Source organism: Tachypleus tridentatus, chromosome 4 (assembly GCF_004210375.1).
Source record: "Tachypleus tridentatus isolate NWPU-2018 chromosome 4, ASM421037v1, whole genome shotgun sequence".
Classification (NCBI taxonomy): domain Eukaryota; kingdom Metazoa; phylum Arthropoda; class Merostomata; order Xiphosura; family Limulidae; genus Tachypleus; species Tachypleus tridentatus.
This window is the reverse complement of record NC_134828.1, coordinates 31710905-31735875: the sequence shown is the minus strand read 5'-3', so window position 1 is coordinate 31735875 and position 24971 is coordinate 31710905. Positions and strand designations below refer to the sequence as shown.

The 24971-nt window shown below is 33.7% G+C and overlaps 1 protein-coding gene across 3 annotated transcripts in view; it reads right to left on the bottom strand.

Annotated features, from left to right (window-relative positions):
• The window catches only part of LOC143248807 (histone-arginine methyltransferase CARMER-like), a 41165-nt gene extending 16227 nt beyond the window's left edge, over window positions 1-24938 (bottom strand). For 2 of the 3 annotated variants that reach the window (XM_076497575.1, XM_076497577.1), the window contains exons 1-8: window positions 24777-24937; window positions 15528-15662; window positions 14718-14821; window positions 14319-14423; window positions 5316-5426; window positions 4135-4312; window positions 3166-3256; window positions 1072-1153 (exon numbers count right to left, since the gene is read on the bottom strand). In XM_076497575.1, coding sequence (XP_076353690.1) covers window positions 1072-1153; window positions 3166-3256; window positions 4135-4312; window positions 5316-5426; window positions 14319-14423; window positions 14718-14821; window positions 15528-15662; window positions 24777-24906 — 936 coding nt within the window. In that variant the 5' untranslated portion in view covers window positions 24907-24937. Of the gene's footprint in view, window positions 1-1071; window positions 1154-3165; window positions 3257-4134; window positions 4313-5315; window positions 5427-14318; window positions 14424-14717; window positions 14822-15527; window positions 15663-24776 lie in introns of all 3 variants that reach the window. The other variant, XM_076497574.1, reaches the window with a different exon arrangement.
• Window positions 24939-24971: the final 33 nt, after the last annotated feature.

Below are 24971 nucleotides of genomic sequence, written 5' to 3'. Positions count from 1 at the left end.
AAGAAGGCTTAGAAGACATAGAAACAGGTCGAAGATTTAAAACTTTTTCAGTAGTTTTTTCAGATGTTCTTTTAAATCCTTAAAATGTATTTGTGTTAAACTTCATGTTTGAAAGCAAAAAATATTCTCTTCTATGAAAGGACATATTGCAAATTTAGTTAGGTTTAGTAAGTACAAAAGGCAATGACAACATATTCCAATGAATCAGTTCCTTATTTACCGAATATTATTGTCCAGTTTACCACTTAAGCATGATATGTCAAGAAAGAAAGCCTTTTTAGCTTATTATTTATTTGAATACTAGATATAAATTGACCTCTACCTAGAATATCATTAGCAAAAGTAGTGATACCTATTCTAATAAAGGTGTTGATGACATCATTTTGAAAGGTGTAGGCCAAAGTCCCTAATAAACCTCTCAGTTTTTATCATGTTTTTGTTTTTAGCCAAAAGTGATGATTATTGCAATTGGCAAAATAAGACACCAAAAGAGATTTGTGAATTAATATCCATCAAGATGTAACTAACTATATATGTATACAAAAGGAAACCTGATCAAAAACAAAAATTCTAAACCAAAAGAAAGCATTTATTTTTCTAAACAGTAGGCCACAAAACAATTTTGAAAATTTTACAGCTTACAACATTATAATAATAATAATTAAATTATGTGATTTTTTTCTAAAACTGAAACAAAACTATAAGTGAAAATTACACATTTCACACATTTTGGTGAAGTGTTTCTAATGCAAGAAACAAAAATTCTGACTTCAGTGATGCCCCATTGATGCAAAAGTGTTTAGCTGGTCAGTCTAAAAAGGGTTTCACTCGTGTAAGTAGTAATGTATATATAAAAAGTCTCAAAGATTGAATGTATCAGCACATTGTGACACTTTCTAAGAAGAAATAGTAATAAATTTTATTCCTTACTGTTAAGAAAAAGCTTTTTCAGTTTCTTCCATAGACAAAAAGTCAGCTGGTTACATAAAGTTTTTCTTTTAATACCCTTTGTTTTTATTACACTTCACTATACATTAAATATGGATCACATGCGAGGTTTAATGAACTTACAACTACTGGTTGTCGAAAATATTCCTCTACAGCTGCATCTCTTAGACTTGAAAGATCAACTCCATGAAAAGAATGCTGGTACCTACAGACAACAAAATCTATTTTGTTTAAGCTAACTTTAAGCTAAACTTTGTCAGTGTTACTATTAAAAGGGAGGGGGGACTTTCAAAGTTCAAAAGAGGGAATAGGTTTGTTTATGAAACAAATACACAAAGACAATTTTTTGAAAATTTATATTAGAATGGCCCTAGATTCCTAAATTGTATGAAAGTTGGAGTAAGTCAAGAATTATGATATAACTCAATTCATAATAGTATAATATGATGATAATTTGGTTTACTTTATCTACGAGCTTCTATAAATCTTTTCTGGCCATAAAGTGAATACACACATTTATATCCTGAAAGGCAAAAGAAAGTATACCATAGATAAAGTTGGAAAGTGTTAAAACAAAACACAAAGGCAGTTTTAAATAAAACATATTTAAGAAAAGTTAATGGTCAATATATTGTTGAAAAATTACCTTTGGTATGGCTTATAAATTGACAACTGTCAGTCCCATATAGGAACCTATTCACAAATAACATCCATGGGCATTTACAAACTCCTCATTTTTATCACTAAATCAAGACTAATATCTTACAGAACTACACTGTGCATATGTGTGTGCTACTAAACACCTACACATAAGGCCAGTTAGTTGACAGACAGTATCATCAAGAATTCGTCTCCAGTCCTCTAAGATCACTTGCTCTAGCTGTTGGGTTTGGTTGCCTCCTTATTCTTCTGTCCACATGAAGTTAGAGAAGTTATACTGAGGGCATTTCAGAAGAAGAGCTGGCAATGGTAGATCTATGACACTGTTGGATTATATAAACTATTGCACTATTTGCACCATCCTTGAAATGTGGGGTCTGGTACTATCATGCTGGAATAAACTATCCTGGTGCCTCTTGGAAAGAAAAAGTAGAAAAAAAAAATCTGTAACATTTAACCTCTCTAATGATGACTAGCTAGATCACTATTAAGTACAATAGATGGAGTTTTCTCATCACCACAAATTCTTTCAAAAAATCTTCCTCCTGGATGCAAAAACTGGGTTGTTTGCTCTTCTGTGTGATCATACACACACAGACTCTGTCATTAGCTTTATATAAGGAGAATCTTCTTTCATCTGAGAACAGGACTGTAAGCCAACTGTGGATACACCACTTAAAAAATGTCTAGCTTGCTGATGTCTATGAAAGTAATGGTCAGTCAGTGTAATCCTCTGTAGAGTCTGTATACTTGCTTACATGCAGCTCTAAGTTGCCTGATTATATAGTGTCAAATGATGTCTTCACCCAGAGATTCTCCTACTGATAACACCATAGTAAAAAACTGGTTTCTCAAATACTGTGTGTAAATGGTGATTTTTTTCTCAGATGTTGCCACACAAAGTCTGCCTTAAATCACCCCAAAAACCTTTTAATGGTCATTCTTGAACATCTGAAGTTTAATACAATCAATACATGCGAGGCTCCCATAAACAGCATTTCAAGTGTCTTCTTTCACTTTTGTGCCATAAGTCATAGTGTATTACAGCTGATTTTTTTTTCCACTGATTGTTACAGAGATTTATTAATGCATTTGTATAGACTGGTGAATGTTTTTCTCCATGATGAATGTATTTTCTGGTATTTGTATAGACTGGTGAATGTTTTTCTCCATGATGAATATTTTTTCTGGTATTTTCTTTGTTTCACACTCACAATAAACATAGCTACCACTAAGGTTCAAAAAACATGAACATAACACACAGATTTCAGATTAATCTGTCTTTCACACATTAGCATATATCTAAGACCAGTAGCTGTTCTTTATGTCCAAATGAGCATAAGCATGACACAGGTGTGAAAAAAAAACAGTTCAAGATTTTTAAAAGTGAAAATTTATACTTCTATTTAAATACAAGTCTGTATACTTTTATAAACTAAACAGGTTTATATAAAATACTACAAAAAACCCCACAGCAATAGAGAATATTTTGATAAAAACTTAAGACAAATTCAAACAAAAGCTAATCTCTCAATATACAACATTCAGTATTCTCACCAGAAATTTGCTTTATTAATCTGTTCCATAAATAGTGCAGCATCTGTAAATGGAGCAATATGTAGATCCCCACGTGTTGGGAACATTTTTCCTATGAAAAACAATGTGAAGAAAAATTTAATTGAAATAAAACAGTTATGAGAAAACTGATATCAAACAAATGAACTCTACTGAATTTTATTTTCATTATGTTTAAAGGAATATTGTTTTACATTTTCTTATTCAGGACCCCAGCTAGGATTTGCCACATTTGCCATTTGTAATAAAAACACAAACTCTGCTACAAGACTAAATATCATGAGATTCACCATATCAAAATACTGAATCGCACTGTTACACCTGCATAAAACATATTTAACACATACTATAAAATGTGCTAAGTGTGACAAAGAAAATGTTAAGGAATATAATTTAAAATAGAAAAATGTCTGGTGATTACTTGGAGTTATTCATAATTTGGGGTTCCACAATATTTTAAGTACATCACCTAATTACAAATAGAATAAACAGAAATCTAGTCATAATAGCATTTAAATATGAAACTAAAAGTCTGTATTAACAATGCAAAATTTTCCACATTTATTTTTATAACAAGACAAAAGGAGTGTGTTTTTCTTATAGCAAAGCCACATCAGGCTATCTGCTGAGCCCACCAAGAGGAATCGAACCCCTGATTTTAGCATTGTAAATCTATAAACTTACTGCTGTACTAGGGAGAAGCAAAGGCAAAAGGAAATAGCTTTAAAATAAGCCTAAACACTACCATCTTTTCATGGCCTTTGTTGTCCTTAGAGTAAAAGAGACTCAAAATTTAATTAATCTTTTACTACATCAATCATATTTTAACTTTCACTGCTACAAAATTGTTAAGAATCAATCAGTTTACTAGGAGTTACAAAAATTTAACAAAGAATACTTGAATTGTGGTTCACCACAATTAAACAAATTTTTTACAATACAAATACAAACCATTAGAAGCTAGCCACTTCTTAGCATGAAGGTAGGTTTCAAGCATTCTTTCATTAAATAGCATGTATCCCATTGGTTCAGATATTATCACATCCACTGACACTGGTAGAGATATTTCTTCAATCTTTCCAGGAACAACTATAATCTTCTCTGATAACTTATTGTGGTAGACCAAGGTCTGAAAATCACAACAGTAGATCTGAATTGTTATAGTATATCTCATGTGCAAGTCGGTTGCACGTGGATTTCTCTCAGTGCCAAGGATCATGAAGTTTCTTACCATGGCTCTTGATCTCACATGTACATTACATTTTTATAGTTTTTTTTTATCTGAATTAATACAAACGTTTTTTATCATATGTTTTATTATTGATATATTTACAATGATACTTCTGTTAAGACAAAGTTTGTAAGTTTCCTCAGCAATATTTTCACACTTCAAGATCACAATATTAAATACTTATTATAAATAATGAATAAGTTGAAAAAAATTGTATTTAGCACATAAAAACAATTAAATGCTTTAAAGATATGGAACAATACGAAAAAAATCAGAAGATAAAAATAATCACATCTATTAAAACCAGTTTTAAATTTTTCTATTCACTTGTTTATAATTTTGAAAATTCAATAGATGTACAATTAGATACTGCTTTCTAGCAACAGAAATTACTTAAATACCATATAATCAGTAACATAACTTGCAGACCTTAAACCAGGTATAGTCAAAGGGTGAACTACAATTCAATACAAACATCATTCTATTCCAAGTTGACTTTCACACATCATACACAATGTTCATAATTTTTCTTTTTAAGTTGCTTTCACGTAGAAATTTTAAGACAAGATAAAACAAAGTGGTGCACATTAATAATCGATACACGTACACTCACAATACACCACGTTAAAAACTATTAAACCAAATCAAATGTGTCATCTTTTTACAAAATCATTGTTGAAAATTATTCATATTTTTATTTTTGTATAGATAACCTACATGTTTGTTTGTTTGTGGGTTGCGAGTTGAACTTGTATATTACTGGAAACAAAAACTACAGCCTTCATTATTGATCCTGTTACACTTAGAATATAGCTTTATATGCCACAACTCTGAAATTTTACTTTACATGTAAAGTATAATAATGCCAAAACCTAATCTACAGTGATAACTACATAAATACCTCTGCATGTCTTGCCATTGAACTCGCTTCAATAGCATACACTTTTTTGGCTCCTGCTTGAATGGCAAAAAAGGAGAGAATACCAGATCCTGCACCAACATCTAAAACAACCTAAACAGTAGTTGGAAAAAAATTATATATATATACCATTAAATTACAAAAAAAATATTTCTAATTACCCAACTAAAATATACAGATTTAACCTCAATAAAAAAACAAAATCATGCATTTGAGGAAAGATAGCATTCCACAGAACATATCAAAGCTTTCAATGTGTGTAAAAGGCATTTAACAGCCCTACGATATTGGCTTAATCAGAGAACATGATGAACTGTATTTTCACGGTACATCAATAAGTGTGACAATAAAATGTAGTTTACAGATCAACGTGTTATCTACATTTTAAATTCTTAATTTCAAAAAGAAATATGTAAACAAATCCTTAATCTTCACTTCTCTTCTCATGTGAAAACTCTCTCCGAGTTCTCCTTTTCAGAGTTTTGTATTCCCTTTTATGAGTTTCAGTATCCAATCAATTAGAAATACATACAGACAAACTAGATTATACAAGTTAATATTTTCTTACGATAAAAATGTATTTCCAACAGGTACTCACACAAAAGGCTATTTGATTACTGACTGCCCTCTAGACAATGCTAAAAGATTATTACTAATCAGTACATCAGTTTTCATACTTTACCAGTTATATGCCATTTCTGAACATTTACATACCACGTGACTACTCTCCACCAATAATATGGTGTTACCTATAATGCTGCAATTAGCTCTCTCTTATGTCCCCACTTGATACCTACTTTCAGGAATTGGCAGGTATATTCTGTAGAATAAAAACACTGGTTTTAGTATGTAGAAAGTGTGGGAAGTCTGTGATAGGAGGTAAGTACTTATCAGAAATACAATTTCAGTGTAAGAAAATGTTAACTTCTGAAATGAGTTTACATCCACTTACCACGTGGAATATGACAGCCCAGATTAAACAGGTATGCTTGGAAATGAAAATAAAGCATTTCTGTATGGTACTGCACTACTTCTGGAACAGACATACTGATCAGCCAGGAATTAGGAAAGTAACATAAAATGGGTGGTAAAGATAATACATGCACAAATGTAAAAGCATTAAGAAATTGCAAGCTGGATCAACACATAAGATTTTTAAAAAATGTAAAACCAGGTGGCTAAGGCATGTGGGCCATGTTATTGATACCCAACTGTAAATAAACAGAATGCCATACATCAAGCAACTGGAATCACAAAGAAGTGAGCAAACAGTTGCAACTGTACAAACTCCAAAAACCACTATGGGAACAAGATGTACAAGAAACTGAGCCCAGCATTACAGCGTCTTGGCATTGCCTTGACCCAACCATAAGAACAAGGAAAGGTGTGATTGGTATTAAGGGCAAAATCACTCACCTCCCAAAAAACCTGCAGATTTAACAACCACCTTGTTGGAAAAATCTTGTCAGGCAGATATAATCAGTCCATTACCAGATTTAGGACATCTAGAATATGACATGCTAACAATGAAATGTGATTATTGCAGGCCTACTAGAGGAGATGCTGCATTTGAAAACGAAACTTATGTCTGGTGGTATAAAACACTACCATGGAATTGTGGGAGTGGACCATCACAAATGCCTCTGAATACCTGGTAAGAAATGAATCAGAGAAATGTGAACCACCAGCAACTTTAAGATGTTGATATTTACAAACAATTCAACCAGTATCCAATGACTCAAAACCTTTTGTACATAAAGATATGCACCCCAACACAAAGAGGAAGCACCTGTAAAAAGTTAATAATCTGGTCAAGGAAGTGAGAGAGGAATTCCAATGGTAGTAATGGTCTGATCCAACCACAAAGTGAAGTTGGTCAGTAGGTGGTGAGGAAGGGTAATAGGAGCATCTTAGGAATCCATAATAAAGCCCCACTGGTTGAGCAACCATCACTGAAAATGACACACATGTATATCCAATAGAAGTGAGGGCTTCAAGAGAAGCCCACATTCCCAACAGAGATAGGAGAGAATGAGGTCAGCAGACCCCAAATTAAATGTTTCAGATCTCATAAACAACGGGGAGAAGGCTGGGCCCACTTGACGAGGGAATTGAAAAATATACTCAGATGAATCAAATATTATTTGATGTAAGAAACAACTTCATTACAATGAGTCAACCCTTTCTGGAAGACTCTCAAAGAAGGAACTGAATATGAACAGTAGAATGATCCAAGAGAAAGCCAAAACTAGCCAGTCATTCATGTAATGGTAGAAACAAAGGCTTCAAGCATGAAGCAGTTGAGTGAATGACCAAACTACTCAGCAGAAGGAGCTGAAACCACACAAATTGGTAGAGTTCAAACTGATAAACACACCTCTGATACATAAAACAAAAATAGCAACATGTAGATGAACATCCAAAATGTTGATTATTGTCATACACAACCTAGGAATGAAAAACTGCTGAAGGGTTATGTAATTTTCCATCATGAATTTGGGTATGACTAGGAAACAGTTCTAAGATGGTAAATCTATAAGCAGTCACCAATCTCCTCTATAATGAACAGACAAGAGTAAAATCCTGGCTCAGAAGGTTCCCTAAATTCTATAGTCTATTTCTGAAGTAAGTTTCATACCACCTTCTGCAGATGATAGTAGGAAAACAAGATCCTATAGTGGAGGCAAACAATGGGATGAGAAGACAAGGGAGAAGAGGAATGGTAAGTGAAGGGCCAAATCCTTTGAAAGAAATTAATCGATGCATAAAGGTTCAAACTATACAATGTAGTAAGATATTCCAAATGCTAAAAACCAAGTTAAGGGAAAGAGGATCTATGAAATGCACTAACAAGATCTTCAGATGTACGAGACATACTAACACCTATGCAAAGTTGATGCTCAAAACACTTGACATGAACCCTAACATCAGGTGAGGCAGGAGACACTATATACTAGCTTACTGATTCATCACTAAAGAGGGCAGGTAAGAATAAGACAGTACAAACCTGATTAATTAATTCCACAAAGGGTGAAGGAGGTCTGAGTAAAACCCCAATATCATTCATGACTAGAAAGCATATTAGAAGGAGAGGGATAAGCTGACCAAATTCTCATCCTTCCTATCAGACATCACAGGAGCAGGCATGGCAGGATATTCTTTTTGTGGTTGTGAAGATTGCATGAACATGAACATTTCTTCTCAAATAATTATCATCACATCCTCAGCCAAAAATTGATTCTTCAACCCAGTAGTCTTAGTCAGGAAACCCACAACAGCAGTAACTACCTGCAAGCACACAGTGACAATTCTAAACATGAAATTAAAGAACATATATGAAAAGTTATAAAAAGCAACCTTTCACAATTCAAAATTGGGAAAATCATTTACATGTGGATAAACAGAAGTGGAAGGTAGAATGCTAGTTACAAGCATCAAAAAGTTGCACCAACTGAGGACAAAAATATTTTGTGAGTGAAATCAAGATACTGTATTGGAAATCTTTTCCTGCTTTACTCAAGAAGTCCATCAGTGATGGTTGACTAAAGATATAATTATAATACAAAGATATAAATATACCCCACCTGGAAATTGTCCAGCGGTCTTACAGAAACACTCCATATTTAACCGTAAGCATTATATAGTTCCTCCATTTAGTACAGACTTGACACAAAGTATATCTGACCAGGCAAAACCTGCCACTAGGTAGAATCCATGGGCCCACAAAAGAAGATCCAGAGTCCAAAACACAGATCTAGATTTGGTTCCACCCTGTATAGCAATACAATAGATGGTTGTGGAATTATCAGAGTACACCCTAATTTCCACGCTGCAGGAGTGAAAGGAAATAGTTGAAAGCCCCACAAACTGCCAGAAGCTGAAAGATATTTATGTGGAGTGCAGACCTCTCTACAAACCACAGACTGAAAATCTCCTGAGAGTTGAAGAAAGTCCCTATGTCACAGAGATGCAACTCTGAACAAAACAGCTGAGGCACAGAACCAAAGTCACACAAAAAAATGAAGTGTGTTGATGTTGGAATAAAAAACACCTGATCATGATTTTTGGAGTGACCAGGACAGATAAAAGGGCAAGGTCTGTTACTCTAGTAAGGATCAGAGCAGAGAGAATCATGTCTGAGCCAGCCAGTAGTGGAACAACCTGCAAAACAAAAAAACAAAAAGTTGTCTGGATAAGAGAAAAGACACAGAAGAAAAGTCTGATTGGAGAAAACTTGGGCATATAGGTGAAGACCCCTCCAATCTTGACTAAAAGCATCCACCCCCAGAACTGGGGGGTGAGAGAATGGAGACCAAAAAGGAAGAATATTTGGCATTCCATTGAGAGGGAAACACAAACATTAATGCACTGTTCCCTGTTGGGAATACATCCACAAAATAACCTGACAATGAAGAAAACACTCTGTAGAGAACCTGGTTGGGACATGATAAGTAATCAATTGTAAGATTTGTAACTCCAGGAACATGACCCGCTAGAAATTTAATGTTGTGGACACTGGCCTAGTACAGGAAATCCAGAATATGAAGAGACAGAGATCTGGGCTTGGTTCACCCTTGTTTAGTGAAAAAGCAGACAATACTGACATTATCAGAATGAGCCACAAGAATGGGAAGAAATAATACAGAGCCCAATTAACTGACAAAGTCTGCAGAATGTGGAAATGCAGCTTAGCCTCATTGACCATAACCATCAACCTGAAATCTCTGAGGACTTAGACCTCCCACCCATCTCAATCAAGAGGCATCTGTAAAGATGAGATGTAGGAATGGGAACCCCCACCATGGTCAAGTTTCTATCAAACCACCAAGCAAGGTCAACACAGATCCTTGGTGGAAGTGAGATAGAATGATTTAAGGGATCATGGGATTTGGGGAAATTCCACTGGTTGAGAATAATCCAATGAATAGATATATATTCAACCAAGGAAATGAAAGATTCTAAGGAAACACACATATCTAAAAGAAATAGAACCTCCCATGCTGAGAGGAGGAAATAGGGCTACTGTGACCGTTTGCTCCATATCCTGGAACCAAATTGGAGGAACACTAAAGGAACAAAAAATTTAAATTACCCTTAAATATTGAAAGTATACAGCCATTCAAGGAATCTGTAGGTCAAAGGGCATGAAAATAAAACTAAACCCACAGAACATCAAAATAAAAACGAACACAGTTAATAATAACAAATCTGACTCAAAACTGATCCCCAATTAGATATGATTAAGAGTAAAAAAAAATCTTACAAACTAAACAAAATTAACAGTGAAGAGTAAAAATTAAATAAAAATAAAAGAATAAAGAAACTTCAAATGCAAGTTTAAACTAAAGCAACCTAGATGGAAAATTTAAATATCAACCCTATCCACCTGGGTATTTTTTTACTGTGCATGATACAAATATTTAATGTCTACTATTCAGCATTTTATAAAACTATTTTTTGTTTATGCTATTCCAATTGGAACAGCATAAAACCTTGGCTAATTTTATATACTATAATAATACAAAACTTTTAAGTTCTTAATTCTACAAGGCAATATTCTAGAAAATCCTGAATTTCCCCTGGTGTGACAACACGTTTTCTCTCAACATGTTATCATCTCTATTTTATCCACCACCCCTTGAAAAAAGGTACAAAATTAAATGTAAATTACTCTCTATAAAATCATCATTGCTAAGATAAACCACATTTATTATAGGCTTCAATTTTGTTTGGTTATAAAGCTATTACACAGAAAATTAGGCCCTTCCCCCCATATCCTCTTCTTCATAATTCGTTAATAGGTCACTCTTACGTTTAATTATATATTACCTATAACCAATAGAAACTCAAGGTTTTCATGTACCAAATGATGTCTTGTATAACATTATGTTCTGAATGGTTGAACGCCAATTTCACTTGAGAGTATGAACAGCGTTCCCATGAGAAAGTTAATGGCTAACTTTAATGAATTTATAACAACTGTTGTCACAGACTTATGAAGCCAGAACATCTCGAGAGGTAAGGGAATTTGTTTACTTTTGCATATTTTTAGCTTATATTGTTCAGAGCATTATTTAATGAAATAAAAATTAACTGCAATACTATGAGTAGTAATAAAATATTATGGTTAACTCTCTACAACAACCTGAAAGCACAAAAAAAGATGGTTTTATAAGTATTTTATTTCTTGTTTTTATTACTTATCTGAGTATAAAAGCTACTAAAATGTGAATATAGTTCTAGGTTAGTTAAGATAAGATTAAGTAAAATTAATAATAATACAATAAAAATGTTTCACAAGGCAAGCAAGCAAGCTGCTTGTAACACCTGTAGTAGCTTGTGGGTAACTTAATCGATAGTGTAATGTGAGCTGCCCGATCCCTGAATGATTTATAACTTATAAATGCATGGACAGTAGTCATGGTTCAAAGGACAATAAAACTATATTTTTAATTACAAATTGATGTATACTGTTACAAACTTAAGAGATTATTTAGATAAAGAAATGTGGTTTTATATTACAATATGAAGTCATTATAGAAAGATAAAAGGGTAATTTAGATTTAGATTTTGTTTTTATGCATGATTAAAAGGTCAGTCAGAATTATCAATCCTGTTCTGAGTTAGGTTAGAGAAAATAACATATAAACTATCAGGTTTTACTGCAAAAAAAAATATTTTAAATGTATTTAGGAGGTCTTAGGGATTACACAAAGAAAGCTTGAAATTTTTGAGATAAGGAGGAAAATTATTTTTAATTTTAACATGAAATTTATTTTGCACACACTTTTCAAAACAAATATTCAATATATATTTATGAACAAATCTTTCCTTCATTAGAAATACTTCACTAAAAATATTTAATGTTAAAGAATTATAATATTCAGTGCTACATATAGATAGGAGCTAGAAAGGGCTTAGACCCTGGCCCCATGGTCTTAATGGGAAGCTACTGATAATTTTATTCAATGTAAAACTACATGGAATATAGGGCCCACACAACTTTAAATCTGCCACTGATAATATTAAGTGATATACTGCCAAATCTTGTGAAGATACATGCACTACATTAAAAGTTGGAAGTATTAAATCTCCAAAGACTTTAAATAAGTATAGAGAGGTGACAATGATTGGTCATATAGATAGACACCATGATGAAAGTGTGAAAACAGAACTTACCAAATACTGAGCAGAGAAGACACTAATGATCTAACATACAGTATAAAAATAAAATCCATTCATATTAGCTTACGTAAACTCACTGAACCTCGGTATACCTACAAGCAGTAAGAATTACACACTGAAAATGTACTACAGATCTCATAGGAAAAAGAACACTTAATCCAGCAGATTATAAGGAAGCACAATATCTGGTAAAAAAAATAATAGAAGAAATCTTTCCACACAAAATTCATAAGTTGAAATGAAAAACTGCCTGTTCTTCCCCAGCTTACATGATCCACCCTCATGGATGTTTTACAGTGGAAATTTTACCATCCACCATATTAAATCTTGAATCCATATGAACAAAGCATAATTTGGAAAACAGAACAATTTCAAAAATAAATGTGTAGAAACAATGGAAATCAAACACAAGAAGTCAAAAAACTGAAGTTGATACTGATAGAAATTTGTGATTAAGCACACCCAAAAGTTTATAGTCACATGGAGAATGAGTTAAAACACACATTTATTCACTACCATATGAGAAGGTGAAAATTGTGTTGCAATAATAGAGAAATTACTGAAACCAGTATAGATGGCACGCTATGATTGTTGGAGGTCAGTAACATGATTAACGCACTTTGCTGCAATAACAAAAATGAAGGGATACAGTAGACTGGTGTCATTTTGAAAATTTTAGCAAAGCTTAGAGAATAAAACAAGGTCAAGATAGCTTTAGGCAAAAAGAGATAGTATTGTTTCTGAATCAAAATTACAGTAAATAATACTATGTATAGCTTCCCAAGTTATGGAGTTGGAACAATGCCTATGCTGTTGACATCAAGTTAAAGGAGTTTCTCAAACCAGGGATCCTAAGATTATGAACAATATTGCAATATTAATAATATTTTAGCATACATACAGTAATTTTCTATTACTCTGTAAGGGAGAGGGTCATCACAGCCTAAAATATTTTCAAAGGGGGGTACCAGCAAAAAGGGTTAAGAACCCCAACTTAGAATAATAAGCCTGTAACTTTAAAAACAGCTGATTTTCTAATAATAATGATATTATCACAAATAAAACTGTTCCACTAAAAAAAACAGCCTGCACACAAATAAGGTAATATATTATTAGGTGCATATAGCTTTTGAATCAAAAGGAGACATACAGCTTAAACTGTTGTTTTGTAGCTAAACAAAAAGCTACACAGCGAGTTATCTGTGCTCTGTCCACCACGGGTACTGAAACCTAATTCATGGAAGTGGAAGTCCCACTGTGCCACTCAGAAGTCTTACAGCTTATAATAAAAATTATACTAGCTAGTGAATGCACAGTTAATGAATATGAGAAATGTTGTATAATCATACTGATAAATTAATCATAAACATGGATTGTCTGTCCTTCACTTAAAGATTTAAACATTTTCAGAATCAGACATTAAATGCATTAAAACTGGATTATTATTCCAATGTAATCCTATATTGGATGCTTAAAATATTGGTCTCCAACAGATGGTTCATGAGCCACAAATATCTCTCACCATGTTTCTGCCAGGCAGCATTCTTTTATTAAAATTTGTTGGAAAAGCATTCTAACCCATATGGTTTTGCTGGGTTTAAAAGATAAAATGTACGAAGCCAAAAGTTGCACTTCCCACTCAAAGTGACATTTTTCTTGCTTCTAAACACTCTAATCAATCATGTTACCAATACGAATCACCATAATTAAGTGATCCCCAACAGCAAATAATCATGTCAATTTGATACACAAAATATGACCCTCATAATACCTTTAGAGATTCATATTGAGAATTATTACCTTGTCCTTGAAATCTTCCACATTAGATAAAATTGCCCTTTGGTATGTCGAGGTTCGAATATAGTCTTGCATCATATTTTGTTGTTGGGAGAGATAACCATAGAACTGGAAAATAAAGATTTAAAGTTGTACTTCTCACAGATATTATGACCTACGAGTTTTCATTTTCAAGGGAACTAAAATTTCAAACCGTAAGAAAGAATGAAGTTACATTTTATTTTCTCAAAAATGAAACAAGTACATTGGAATCTTAACACTTTATGAAGTTAAATAATGAATGCAAAAAGTGTAATATTATTGACTAAATTTCATTATTATATTTTTCTTATCCTGTATTGAAACTATATTTTGTGTTTTCTTATAACACCACCACAACATGCAGACAGAAAATTTAAACACCTGAAAATACTGTACTGCTGAGGCATCATCTGTTCTTTGTGAAAAAGCAGAATCTTCAGTTCTTTTCTTAAATTTCTGTAAAATCTGATGGAACCTCTGAAAATCTGAAAACAAAATAATAAAAATATGGAGAAAATCTAACATAAAGATAAATCTGAAAACATTTTTCACTTAATGGTCTACAAATTTACTTCCATAGAAATATTAGGTTAACAATTTCTCTTTTTAACAGTATTTCATAAACTCAGTAAAGTAATTAAGTTTATTTTATATCTGAGTAATTAGGATGGAGCATGTATTTAAATGAAAAGACCATAAACATGATACATTCACCAATCACTTTTCTTTTGTACCTTTTTTATAGGCTTAAAAATGAGTTCACTTTCCAATATTTTTTTGCTGTCAGTTTGATTTTGCAAGACACAGGTTAGTTGAGTTTTATATCTTTCATAGTTTGTCTAAACATTATGAATATTTGTGCTATATTTCTTCTAGTAATTTTTTCTGACATATTTTTATTCCAAAATTTGGTTTACATAATTATAAATCTTATCACAAATACACCTGGATAATATTTTAATATTCTTTATTTTTAATAAAATTGGAATGAAGCTGTTTTGTATTTACGCTTTATCACATATAAAAGGGCCTCTTTTGATTTGTATATGCTAAAAAATTTGAACATACTTTGTTAGATTAATAAAAAAGGCTTCATGTATATGGAAGAAATTTTTACCAAAAAATAATTAGTCCACCTTTTTATAAGAGAGCTTCCCCACTATAAATAAACATTGTGTATGACAAACTTACCAGATCTTTCTGAAAACTGAATAAGAAGGCTACTGCCATCCTTTGTGATGACATAAGACTGGGTTCCAACAGCTGCAGTATCTTCATCATTTTGCAGGTGAATTTCAAAAACAGATTTAGGACCATTTTTCACAGCTGTAAAAGTATAAAATAAGAAAGAACATTTTGACATCATAGAATGCTCTGTTTGTAATTAATTATAATATCTGAAGTAAGTTTACAATGCATGTAGTGGAAGCATCACAATATATTAAATTCAGCAATTAATTTTTCAAGCTTAATGACTGATAAACTGAAGCCTATTTTAAATGAATTGAGTTAGTGCTCTGCTTCTCCTCAAATTATAATCTTTTTTTTTAATAACAGTGACAATCCTATACAGTAGTAAAATAAATGTTACATAATCCATCTATCAAGAAATTTCACTATTTAACAACAGATAAAAGGAAGTGTCAACACATGAATTTCATATATAAGTGCATTCTATTCACTGATGGCTTAAAGCACTTTTCTCATTGCCAGTTTACAACACAACATCTCACTATTACCTTGTTGCAAGTGTTATTTAACTATTATTATGTATGGTTAAGTGTTTGAAGCCAAAATACAAACACAATAATAAAGATTTGGTTATAATTTTTCTCAGTTACACAAGCTTTCTACACAGCAATGTCTACAAAAGTTTTCTTATTGTGACTTGAGTGTCACACAGACCACACAACAGTGCAGTCCCAGATTAAAGAAACCAATGAGTTAAAAAACTGTGACCAATGCATAGTTTAATTAGAACAACTCCTTCTTTCTGATCCTTATGGAAACTAGACAGCCAAAGTCCAACAGTAGGCCTAATCTGGAAAGGCTTATTTCAGTCCAAATCAAATGTGAACTGGCACAGAGCCAAGCCTTGAATATAAGACCATAGTCCATGTATGGAACATGCACAGCAGTGATAGCACCAGAGCAGACAGACTTAGCTGTGGTGTCAACAAGCTCATTAACATGAATATCAATGTGACCTTGGTATCCATATTAACTGGATAGAAGTAGATGTCAGAGACAAATGGGCCTGTTGGTTTTGAATATCAGCTGGAACAGTGTGAGAACTAACATGAAGTAATTCCAGAGGCAGAAGAGAGCTAAGCAAGTTGGTATAAATAGTACAATTTGCATACAACTTAGCTTCTATGTGATCCAGGGCAAAAGAAATGGCATACAATTCAGCAGTGAACACAAAAACTATAGAGGAGATTATGTGTGCAACTATCAAACCACAATAAACCATGGCAGAGCCTACGGTCACCTGATTTTGAACCATCTGCATAAATGGAAATAAAGGATGGTTCGAAAGATGTTCAGCAAAGAAAAGATGGTATTTCCAATCAGGAATATCCACCTTTCTCAGACGACTCAAAAAAAGGTCACACTTGGGGATGGTAATAGGCCACGGTGGGATGGGTTGACCAGAGGATACAGCTATGTTATCCAACTGCATCTGGATATGAAAGACAAAAGGAAGAATGGCAGATCATCTGTTCTGAAAAAGCATGGCCCACTGAGAAAGGAAAACACAGCTCTGGGTGGGATGCTGTGGTAAGGATCGTAGTTTTAAAGCATATAGTAAAGATAATTATAAAGAGCAATGGTGTAGAGGAGGTTTACGAGACTCTGTGTACAAACTCTGGAATGGGGAAGTGCAGAAAGCCTCTGTGCAGAGCCAAAGCTCATGATCATGAATGGGGTCCTGGCAAAGCCATAGACTAGAGACCCATAAGTCCAGTTTTGATCAAATGAGGGCACAATATATCATTAGCATAGAACATCAATCCGCTGCCCAAGAGTTGGAAAAGAGGACATGAAAGATGTTTAGTACCCTTGTACATTAGACTTGTAGCTGCTTGATATGTGGCATAAAGGTCACCCTACAGTCAAATATAAGCCCCAAGAACTTTACCATGAGAACATAACTTCACTGACACAAAATTCTGGATAGGGGTGAATACCCTGTTGGCAGCAAAAATGCATGCAAACAGTTTCAGAGAGAGAAAAGTGAAAACCATTTGATGGTGTCCACTTTAGTAAATGATTGAGGGCAGTCTGTAGCTGCTGCTCAATAAACCTCATGTTCGATGACTGATGAGATGTAAAAGTTGTCAACATAGAGCCTGTTTGCAACAGTAGGAGTAAGTTGTCCAGTAATACATTAATCTTAATACTGAAAAGTGTGACACTCAAGACACAGCCCTGAAAGACTCCAAGTTCTGGTAGGAAAGAATGGGAAAGTGTTGAGCCACATGATCTTGGAATCACCTACCCATAAAAAAATATTTTTAATAAAAATGGGCAAATGGCCACACAACCCATATAAGTGGAAGTCTGACAAAATGTTAAACCTCCATGTAGTATCGTAAGCCTTTTCAAGGTCAAAGAACACTGACACAAGGCATTGTCGCTTGACAAAGACTTCTCTGATCAACTTTTCAAGTCATATCAGGTAGTTCACAGTGGAAAGTGTCGTAGGAACTCTGAGCCATCAAGGACTAATAAGGTGGAAGATGACCCAGAAGTGACAGATACCAGGCAAATGCTTTTGCAGAGAGTATCAGCAATGCTTTAGGCATCAGCAACGTCCTGGCCATCAGAGAGCCAGACCGAAAGGAGAACAGAATCATACTGCCCATTGATCTTCCGTACCTTGTCCCATATGACTTTGGAACTGGTGGTGGAAGAGATGCTAGTTGTGAAGTTAATCCAAGATTCCTTCTGGCTTTGACATATTACCTGCCAAGCAGTGTGGTTCAAAAGTGTGGGATGCCTACAAAAAGTATCCCAGGTCCATTTTTGAACCTCCTATGTCATGTGGCAGGCATGATTCCACCATGGATGAGGATACCATGTCAAGGTTTTAGCAACACACTGAGCAGCTGCCTGGATAATACAGTCAATCACTGCTGCTTACAAACTGGCAGAATCAAGTTTCAAGAGAGCAATGAAAGAGGGCCAGTCAACTTGATCCAGCTTTCACGAGGGCATGCAGGTTGGGTGGCACTGGCCACCACCAGTCTCTGCCAAAATGACAGGAAAATGATCACTGCTCCATTAGTTACCATCAACTCTCCATGAAATGTGGGAGAAGAACAAAGGGGAGCAGACCAAGAGATCAATAGCAGTAAAAGACTGACTAGGTGCATGAAAATAAGTATAAACACCAGTATTGAAGAGTGAAAGATTGTAACCTGAGAGCATAATCTCTACAGAATGAACTCTCCCCATCAATATCAGCATCTCCCCAGAGGGAATTATGTCCATTAATGTCCCCCAGGATTAAAAAGGGAGATGGCAACTATTCAACAAGAGTATCAAGGTCTGATTTATCATAGGTCTCTCCAGGAAACAAATAGAGAGAACAGTAATGATAGGATCCAAGGAAACACAGATGGCTAAAGCTTCCAAGTGTGTGTCAAGTGGCACATGCTGATCAAACAGCAGTGCTACCCTTCCATGCAATCACACAACCTGTCATTTCTATACAAAGAAAACTGCCAAAAGATGACTATATTGACAGGTTTCAGAAATGTTTCCTTTAAGCAAAGACACACAGGATGACAGAAATCAATCAATGCCTTGAACAGAAACATTGACAGTTATACTGTATTAATGTGGCCATTTTTATTTACATGGAGAAGAACTGGGCAGAGAGCCCTCCTGTTTTCAACCACTTCTATTTATTCTCTTTTTTTGGAATGAGGTCTATTGACCTCCATGGATCCTGCCCTGGTTAAGTGGGCAGGTCTCTGTCATTAGAAGAATATTCCAGTGACTGAGGGTGTGAATAGATAATCATACTGCATCTCAAGGACAAAGAAGAAGACAAAGCCAAGGAAATGCCAGAACCTGGAACCAAAGGAAGTGAATCCAGTGAGCCACTGGAAGAAGTGATGGTAACAGAGGTGAGAGTAGGCATTGACTCATCTACCCTCTTAGCCATGGAGTGCAAAAGACTCAAGGTGCTTTGAAAATGACTCTGTTGAATGCATGGAAATATCTGTCTGCACTTCCACTGTAGCAGTGGAATGAAGTGCAGCAGCATATGTCCAAGGTGGATTGGGGGGACAATAATTCATGAGCCTCTGAATAAGGGATATTATTTACAGTCTTCAAATGTGGTACATCTTCCTCTTCCACCCATTTGGGGCAAGAGCAAAAGTACAAAGGGTGAAAACCACTACAGTTGACAGTGTGATTTAAACTTGCATTTGTAAGTGCTGTGGTCTTTGCCACTACAATGAGCACACATTAAAGATCTATGGCAAGAGGTCTTTGAATGTTCGAATCCCTGGCACTGAAAACATTGGAGAGGGTGTGAAATATATGGCCTAACCTTACAATTTAAGTATCTTGCTTTGATAGTTGCAGGAAGACATGGTGATGTGAAAGTCAAAATAATTTTGTATCTGGGTAATATTATTCTGTCTTTGTGAGTGGAGATTTGCTGCACTGCAGAAATGCCTTGGCTACAGAAACCAGCGAGTACCTCTCACTCGGGAATGTTCTTTAAATCCCTCTCAACAAAAACTCCTCTGAGAGAATTCAAAGTTGCATGAGAAGTAACCTCAATTGGCATATCCCTGATGCTCTTCGAATTCAGGAGGAGTTTAGTATGTTGTGGTGAAGATGTTTCCACCAAAATGTCTCTAAATCATAACTTTCTTACTGACTTCAGGGGAGCCAGCAAGCCCCTCTAATCCCTTCTGAATAAAAGAGTAATTTGCCCTAAGGATTTCTCAGATAAGGAATGTATAATGAGAAATTGAGGAACTAAATCTGACTGACTGTACAACAGTCATCCACGCCTGGTCATTTTCCAATAATGTTTTTTTTCTCAATGTTTTTCATGGATGGAAGTATCCATAATAAAAAGGAATACATTTCAGTGCCCACTTTCACCACCCACCATGGAGCCCTATGAAGGGATGCACTACAATGCTAAGCAAGGATATTGCAGCAACACCAGGGTTTCATTAGTACTATTAAAAACCAGTATCAGGCACAATATCTTCAAGGCCAAAGTGGCATATTAGGTTTGGACCTCTCCTCCCTTTCATGGGTCACCATTCACGGCAAACATGTGGATGGATGTTCAGATCTCAAAGATGGTAAACTGAGAGTACAGAATCTTCTTTGGGAAGTCTCCTCACCACATATAGGAATCCACAGCAAGGAGCTTAATAGGCTAGCCTACAGTAAAAGTTATATTTAGATTTGGACCTAAGTAGTGACAAGCATAAATATCAAATTTAAGTGGTATAAGGACTCATTATGATTTATTTAGCCTAAATCATGTGGTTGGATTGGATAAATCCATAGAACTATACAGTATACACTTACAGAAAGTTGCATTTATATGATATAAATGTTAGTTAACATGGGGTGTTATAAGCCTGTAGCTGAGATGTCCAACTTCTAGTCTTCATCAGTATTGCCTTAAAACTGCATTTTGGTTAGTATTAAGACATCTTCATTATTTTAATGCCAATAACATTAGTTAAGTATTCATCCATATAGAGTATAAGGCAAATAATAACAATAATATTAACAGTAATTGTATATAATATTTGCTGGAGAACTTTTCCCCTGGATAAAAATTGTGTAAATTAAGAAAAGTTTATCTTAGAACACGAAATGCAACTTCACTTGTACGTTAATTGTAAAAATCATAAGAATGCTGATAATAACTACAAAACATCAAATGTGAAGCTGTAAGTTTGCAAGTATCTCTGTATGGACCCAATAAACCTCCACACCAAATTTGGTGAAGATGCTTGAAGAAGAGGTGAAGTAGTGTTAAACAACACAAGAAACAACAACATAAAACACAATGGAAATGTGTACATATTTCTGCATGGGCTTAATATCCCTCCATATCATTTTTTGTGAAGATCTATCCACACCCTTCAAAGTAGTTAAATGGATATCCAAATACACTACTATTATATTAGTATAGAGTATAAAAAGGTTAAATAAATGCCTTTAGAATTTGGTTAGTTTGATAGCAGCATATATACACTGCTGATAATTATACTGATAAGCAAGACATAAATGCTACTTAACCTGTTCACACACACAGACCCCTACAAGAATAAAAACAACTAAGACTGTTTAACAATGTACTCCACTGTAAGTTGCATGAGCTTTCTGTACGTACCCAGTAGTTTAAATTCAAATCCTAATCAGACAACAGTATTGTTTTATCCAGTAAAAGAAAATTCCTGCAATATCTTTCATGACAAGCAGGCACATCCTTTTAAACTAGTGAACCCCACAGGTCTATGCCCCACACTTACAAGGCTCCTATAATACACATTTAATGCTTGAACTCAAACTTTTCCAGTATAATTATCATTGCCACAACAATGCAAATTTTTACACATTTTATATAATTTTTAAGAGCATTTGCAAACAGATGTCTTTATTTCACCCTCTACGTTACGATCTAATTGTCAAAATTTCTGTAAGCCATCCATGAATTCTATGAGACCTCAAATGCAAGCCCATTACACACACTAAAAATATATGTAGTTTTCAATAAATTTCTTCATTAAAATATAAAACAACTTACTGAAACAGGAGGTTTTAGACTAAAGCTCTCTTAAAATAAATATCCTAACACTTATATTCAAATTTGACTAGTTACTTCCAATATTGTAAAAAAAAATACTATTCTATTACCCAATAAGACTTGGAAAGTCAGTAAAGGAATTGTAAAGTACAAGAAAGAAAATTTAACAATACTCTTTAGGTGAAAGAAAATAAATATCCAAATTAAAGAGTAATATGGTTAGTTTAAAAAATAAATTTATAACATTCTGAAATATAGCAGTAAATTTGTGACTATTTTCTCTTTCATACTATTAATCATCCATATTGGCAATGGGCACAAAGATTGATAAATAAGCATTCTACAATATGTTTACATAGGGAAATAAAGTTCATCTCTCTTTCTCCACAATGTAAAAAAACTAACTTGTACATCTTACTAACCAAATAATTTATGTTATGAAACCAATGTTAAATTTTGTAGGAAAGTTTCTTATAAAACTGCAGTCTTATCTCTTCATCATCACAAATTAGATCTCTAAACTAATGGTTATTTCAGTAAACAAAACCCATTATAAGTATCTATCTTATATTTTTTTTGAAGAAATATCCATAAAAACAGTTAGACTCTTGTCCTGTAATTTGAATTATGCAACTGAGAATATTTATATGTACTTTCTGTGTTATGTTACTTCAAAAAATAAAACAACTTACATACTTCAGTTTAAATGCTCAATGTAATTTATAGATGTAAATATGTGACACTGAGTACAAATTCTAAGGTCATCCAAATTACAAAGAATTTCTCAGAATATAAAGAAGCATCACAATTTAATTGTTAGGCGAGCTTTGCTCACTCACAAGTCTGATACTGTGACAGTACAAAAACTGTGCCAAACCAATATGATTTGTAAACTTAAATGTCTTCAGAGTCTATCAAATAGTAGCATATAATTAATGGATACTATCTGTAATTTACATTAACAAGCCACTTAACCAAGTTAATAACAAGCCTAAAATGAACTAAGCAATGAATATATTTTCTAAATATATTTTCAGAAATATAAAACCTAAAATTATATTCTATAACAAATAAATTTACAATTAAGTACTTTTTTTTAAGGAAGCATAACATCAAAGTAGAAATTGTCAAGGTTTGGTTAAGATGGCAGGAATTTTGGTTTAAATATATCTGTCCTTAGAGCTTAAGAAACAGTTATAACTGGAGGTGCTCAGAAAATTTTTCTTTTCAACCCCTTCAGTTAAGAATATGAAATGATCAAGATTTTGTGTGATTTATCATCTGTTTTTACAAGAGGTGTTTGTAATACTTCAGGCCCTGAGCATTTCACTGGGAAATAACTTGGGCTATACATTCAATAAGGACAGAAACCACTCAACAGCACAATTACAGAAAAAGATCAAGGTGTAGTGGTAGAAATATCATATAAACCACTACGGCAATACTCTGATGATAGAAGCTATCCTAACAGAACTTGAAGACAATAATTACATGTCAAGAGATGTAATTAACTCAGAACACAAAAAAGCAATAGTCCTTCTTCACTATAAATTAATACAGAATATGCAGTTTCATCTATTATTTAAGAAAGGATACTGAATTATTGAAGAGGGTTCAGAGAAAAGCCACAAAAATAATGTTGGAAATAAAAGGTTAAGATTTTGTAACTTATTATTATTATTATTACGAAGAAAAAAAAACAGATCTTTACAAGATTATTCAACCAATCAAAATGAAAAGAGCCTCTAAGTTCTTTATACTGTACTTAAAAAACAAGATAAAATAACAAAAGTTTAAGATTTCTCAGTTTATTTGAAGTGTAAAGCTACACAATGAGTTATCTGTGCTCTGCTCACCATGGGTATCAAAATGCAGTTTTTAATATTTAAAGTCTGAAGATACACTGCTGTGCCATGGGGAGCTTAAAATTTGAAAAAGACAGACCAGGTTCCAGTTAGTTTTTAAGAAGTTCTATATCTGCATCAACACAATTAACTTATGGAATGAGTTGTCATAAGCCGTTGAGAAAGTTTGAACCTTACAGAAGTGTAAGATGAAAAATATACCATCTCATGAAAAGTAAAGGGTAATTTAGGTCAGCAAACATGACAATGATTCCTTGCTAATATTAACTAAAATGTTCACTTAGCTGTCATAAAAAGAATTTAAGAAAATTTTTTCACCTATTCAAAAAATAGAAATATCAAATTTCAGCCTTCACACTCAAAACTCATGAAAATGATCAATGTCATTTTAATGTAATACAAGGAACTAGATCAGGTTTCTGTATATAATATTAGCACTAGTACTACTAATAATAATGGTAATATTAGTAATGAAATCATTCATCTCAAATCTGTGAGAACAATTTCAACAAAAATAAAGTCAGCTCTTCCCAGTAATTACAACACATCTGTCTAACAACTATATTATCCCTAGGTCCACAATTTTGTGATCGTAAAGTCTGTGTACACAAATCAAGGTCTGAAATATTTGACTGAAGTCTGAATCAGAAAAGGCTAATCCATGATTAGGCTTAGCTACAGTATGAAGAAAAAAGGTACATCAGTGGTAAAAAAATTATTCTAATATTTAAAATACCATGTTTAATAAAACAGCAAACAAGATATTACCATTTTTAAATTTTAAAATTAATCTCTCCGTTTCATCACTAACAACAAACGTTAAAGGGAGATGACAAGTTCTTTTAGTTTCTCCCTTTTCAGATAAAGAACTTAAAATTACTCCTTCAAATTCTGCCATCTTAATTGAGGTTTACACCGTATCAACAATGATAAAATATCATCAATTGGCCACCAGGTGTGAAG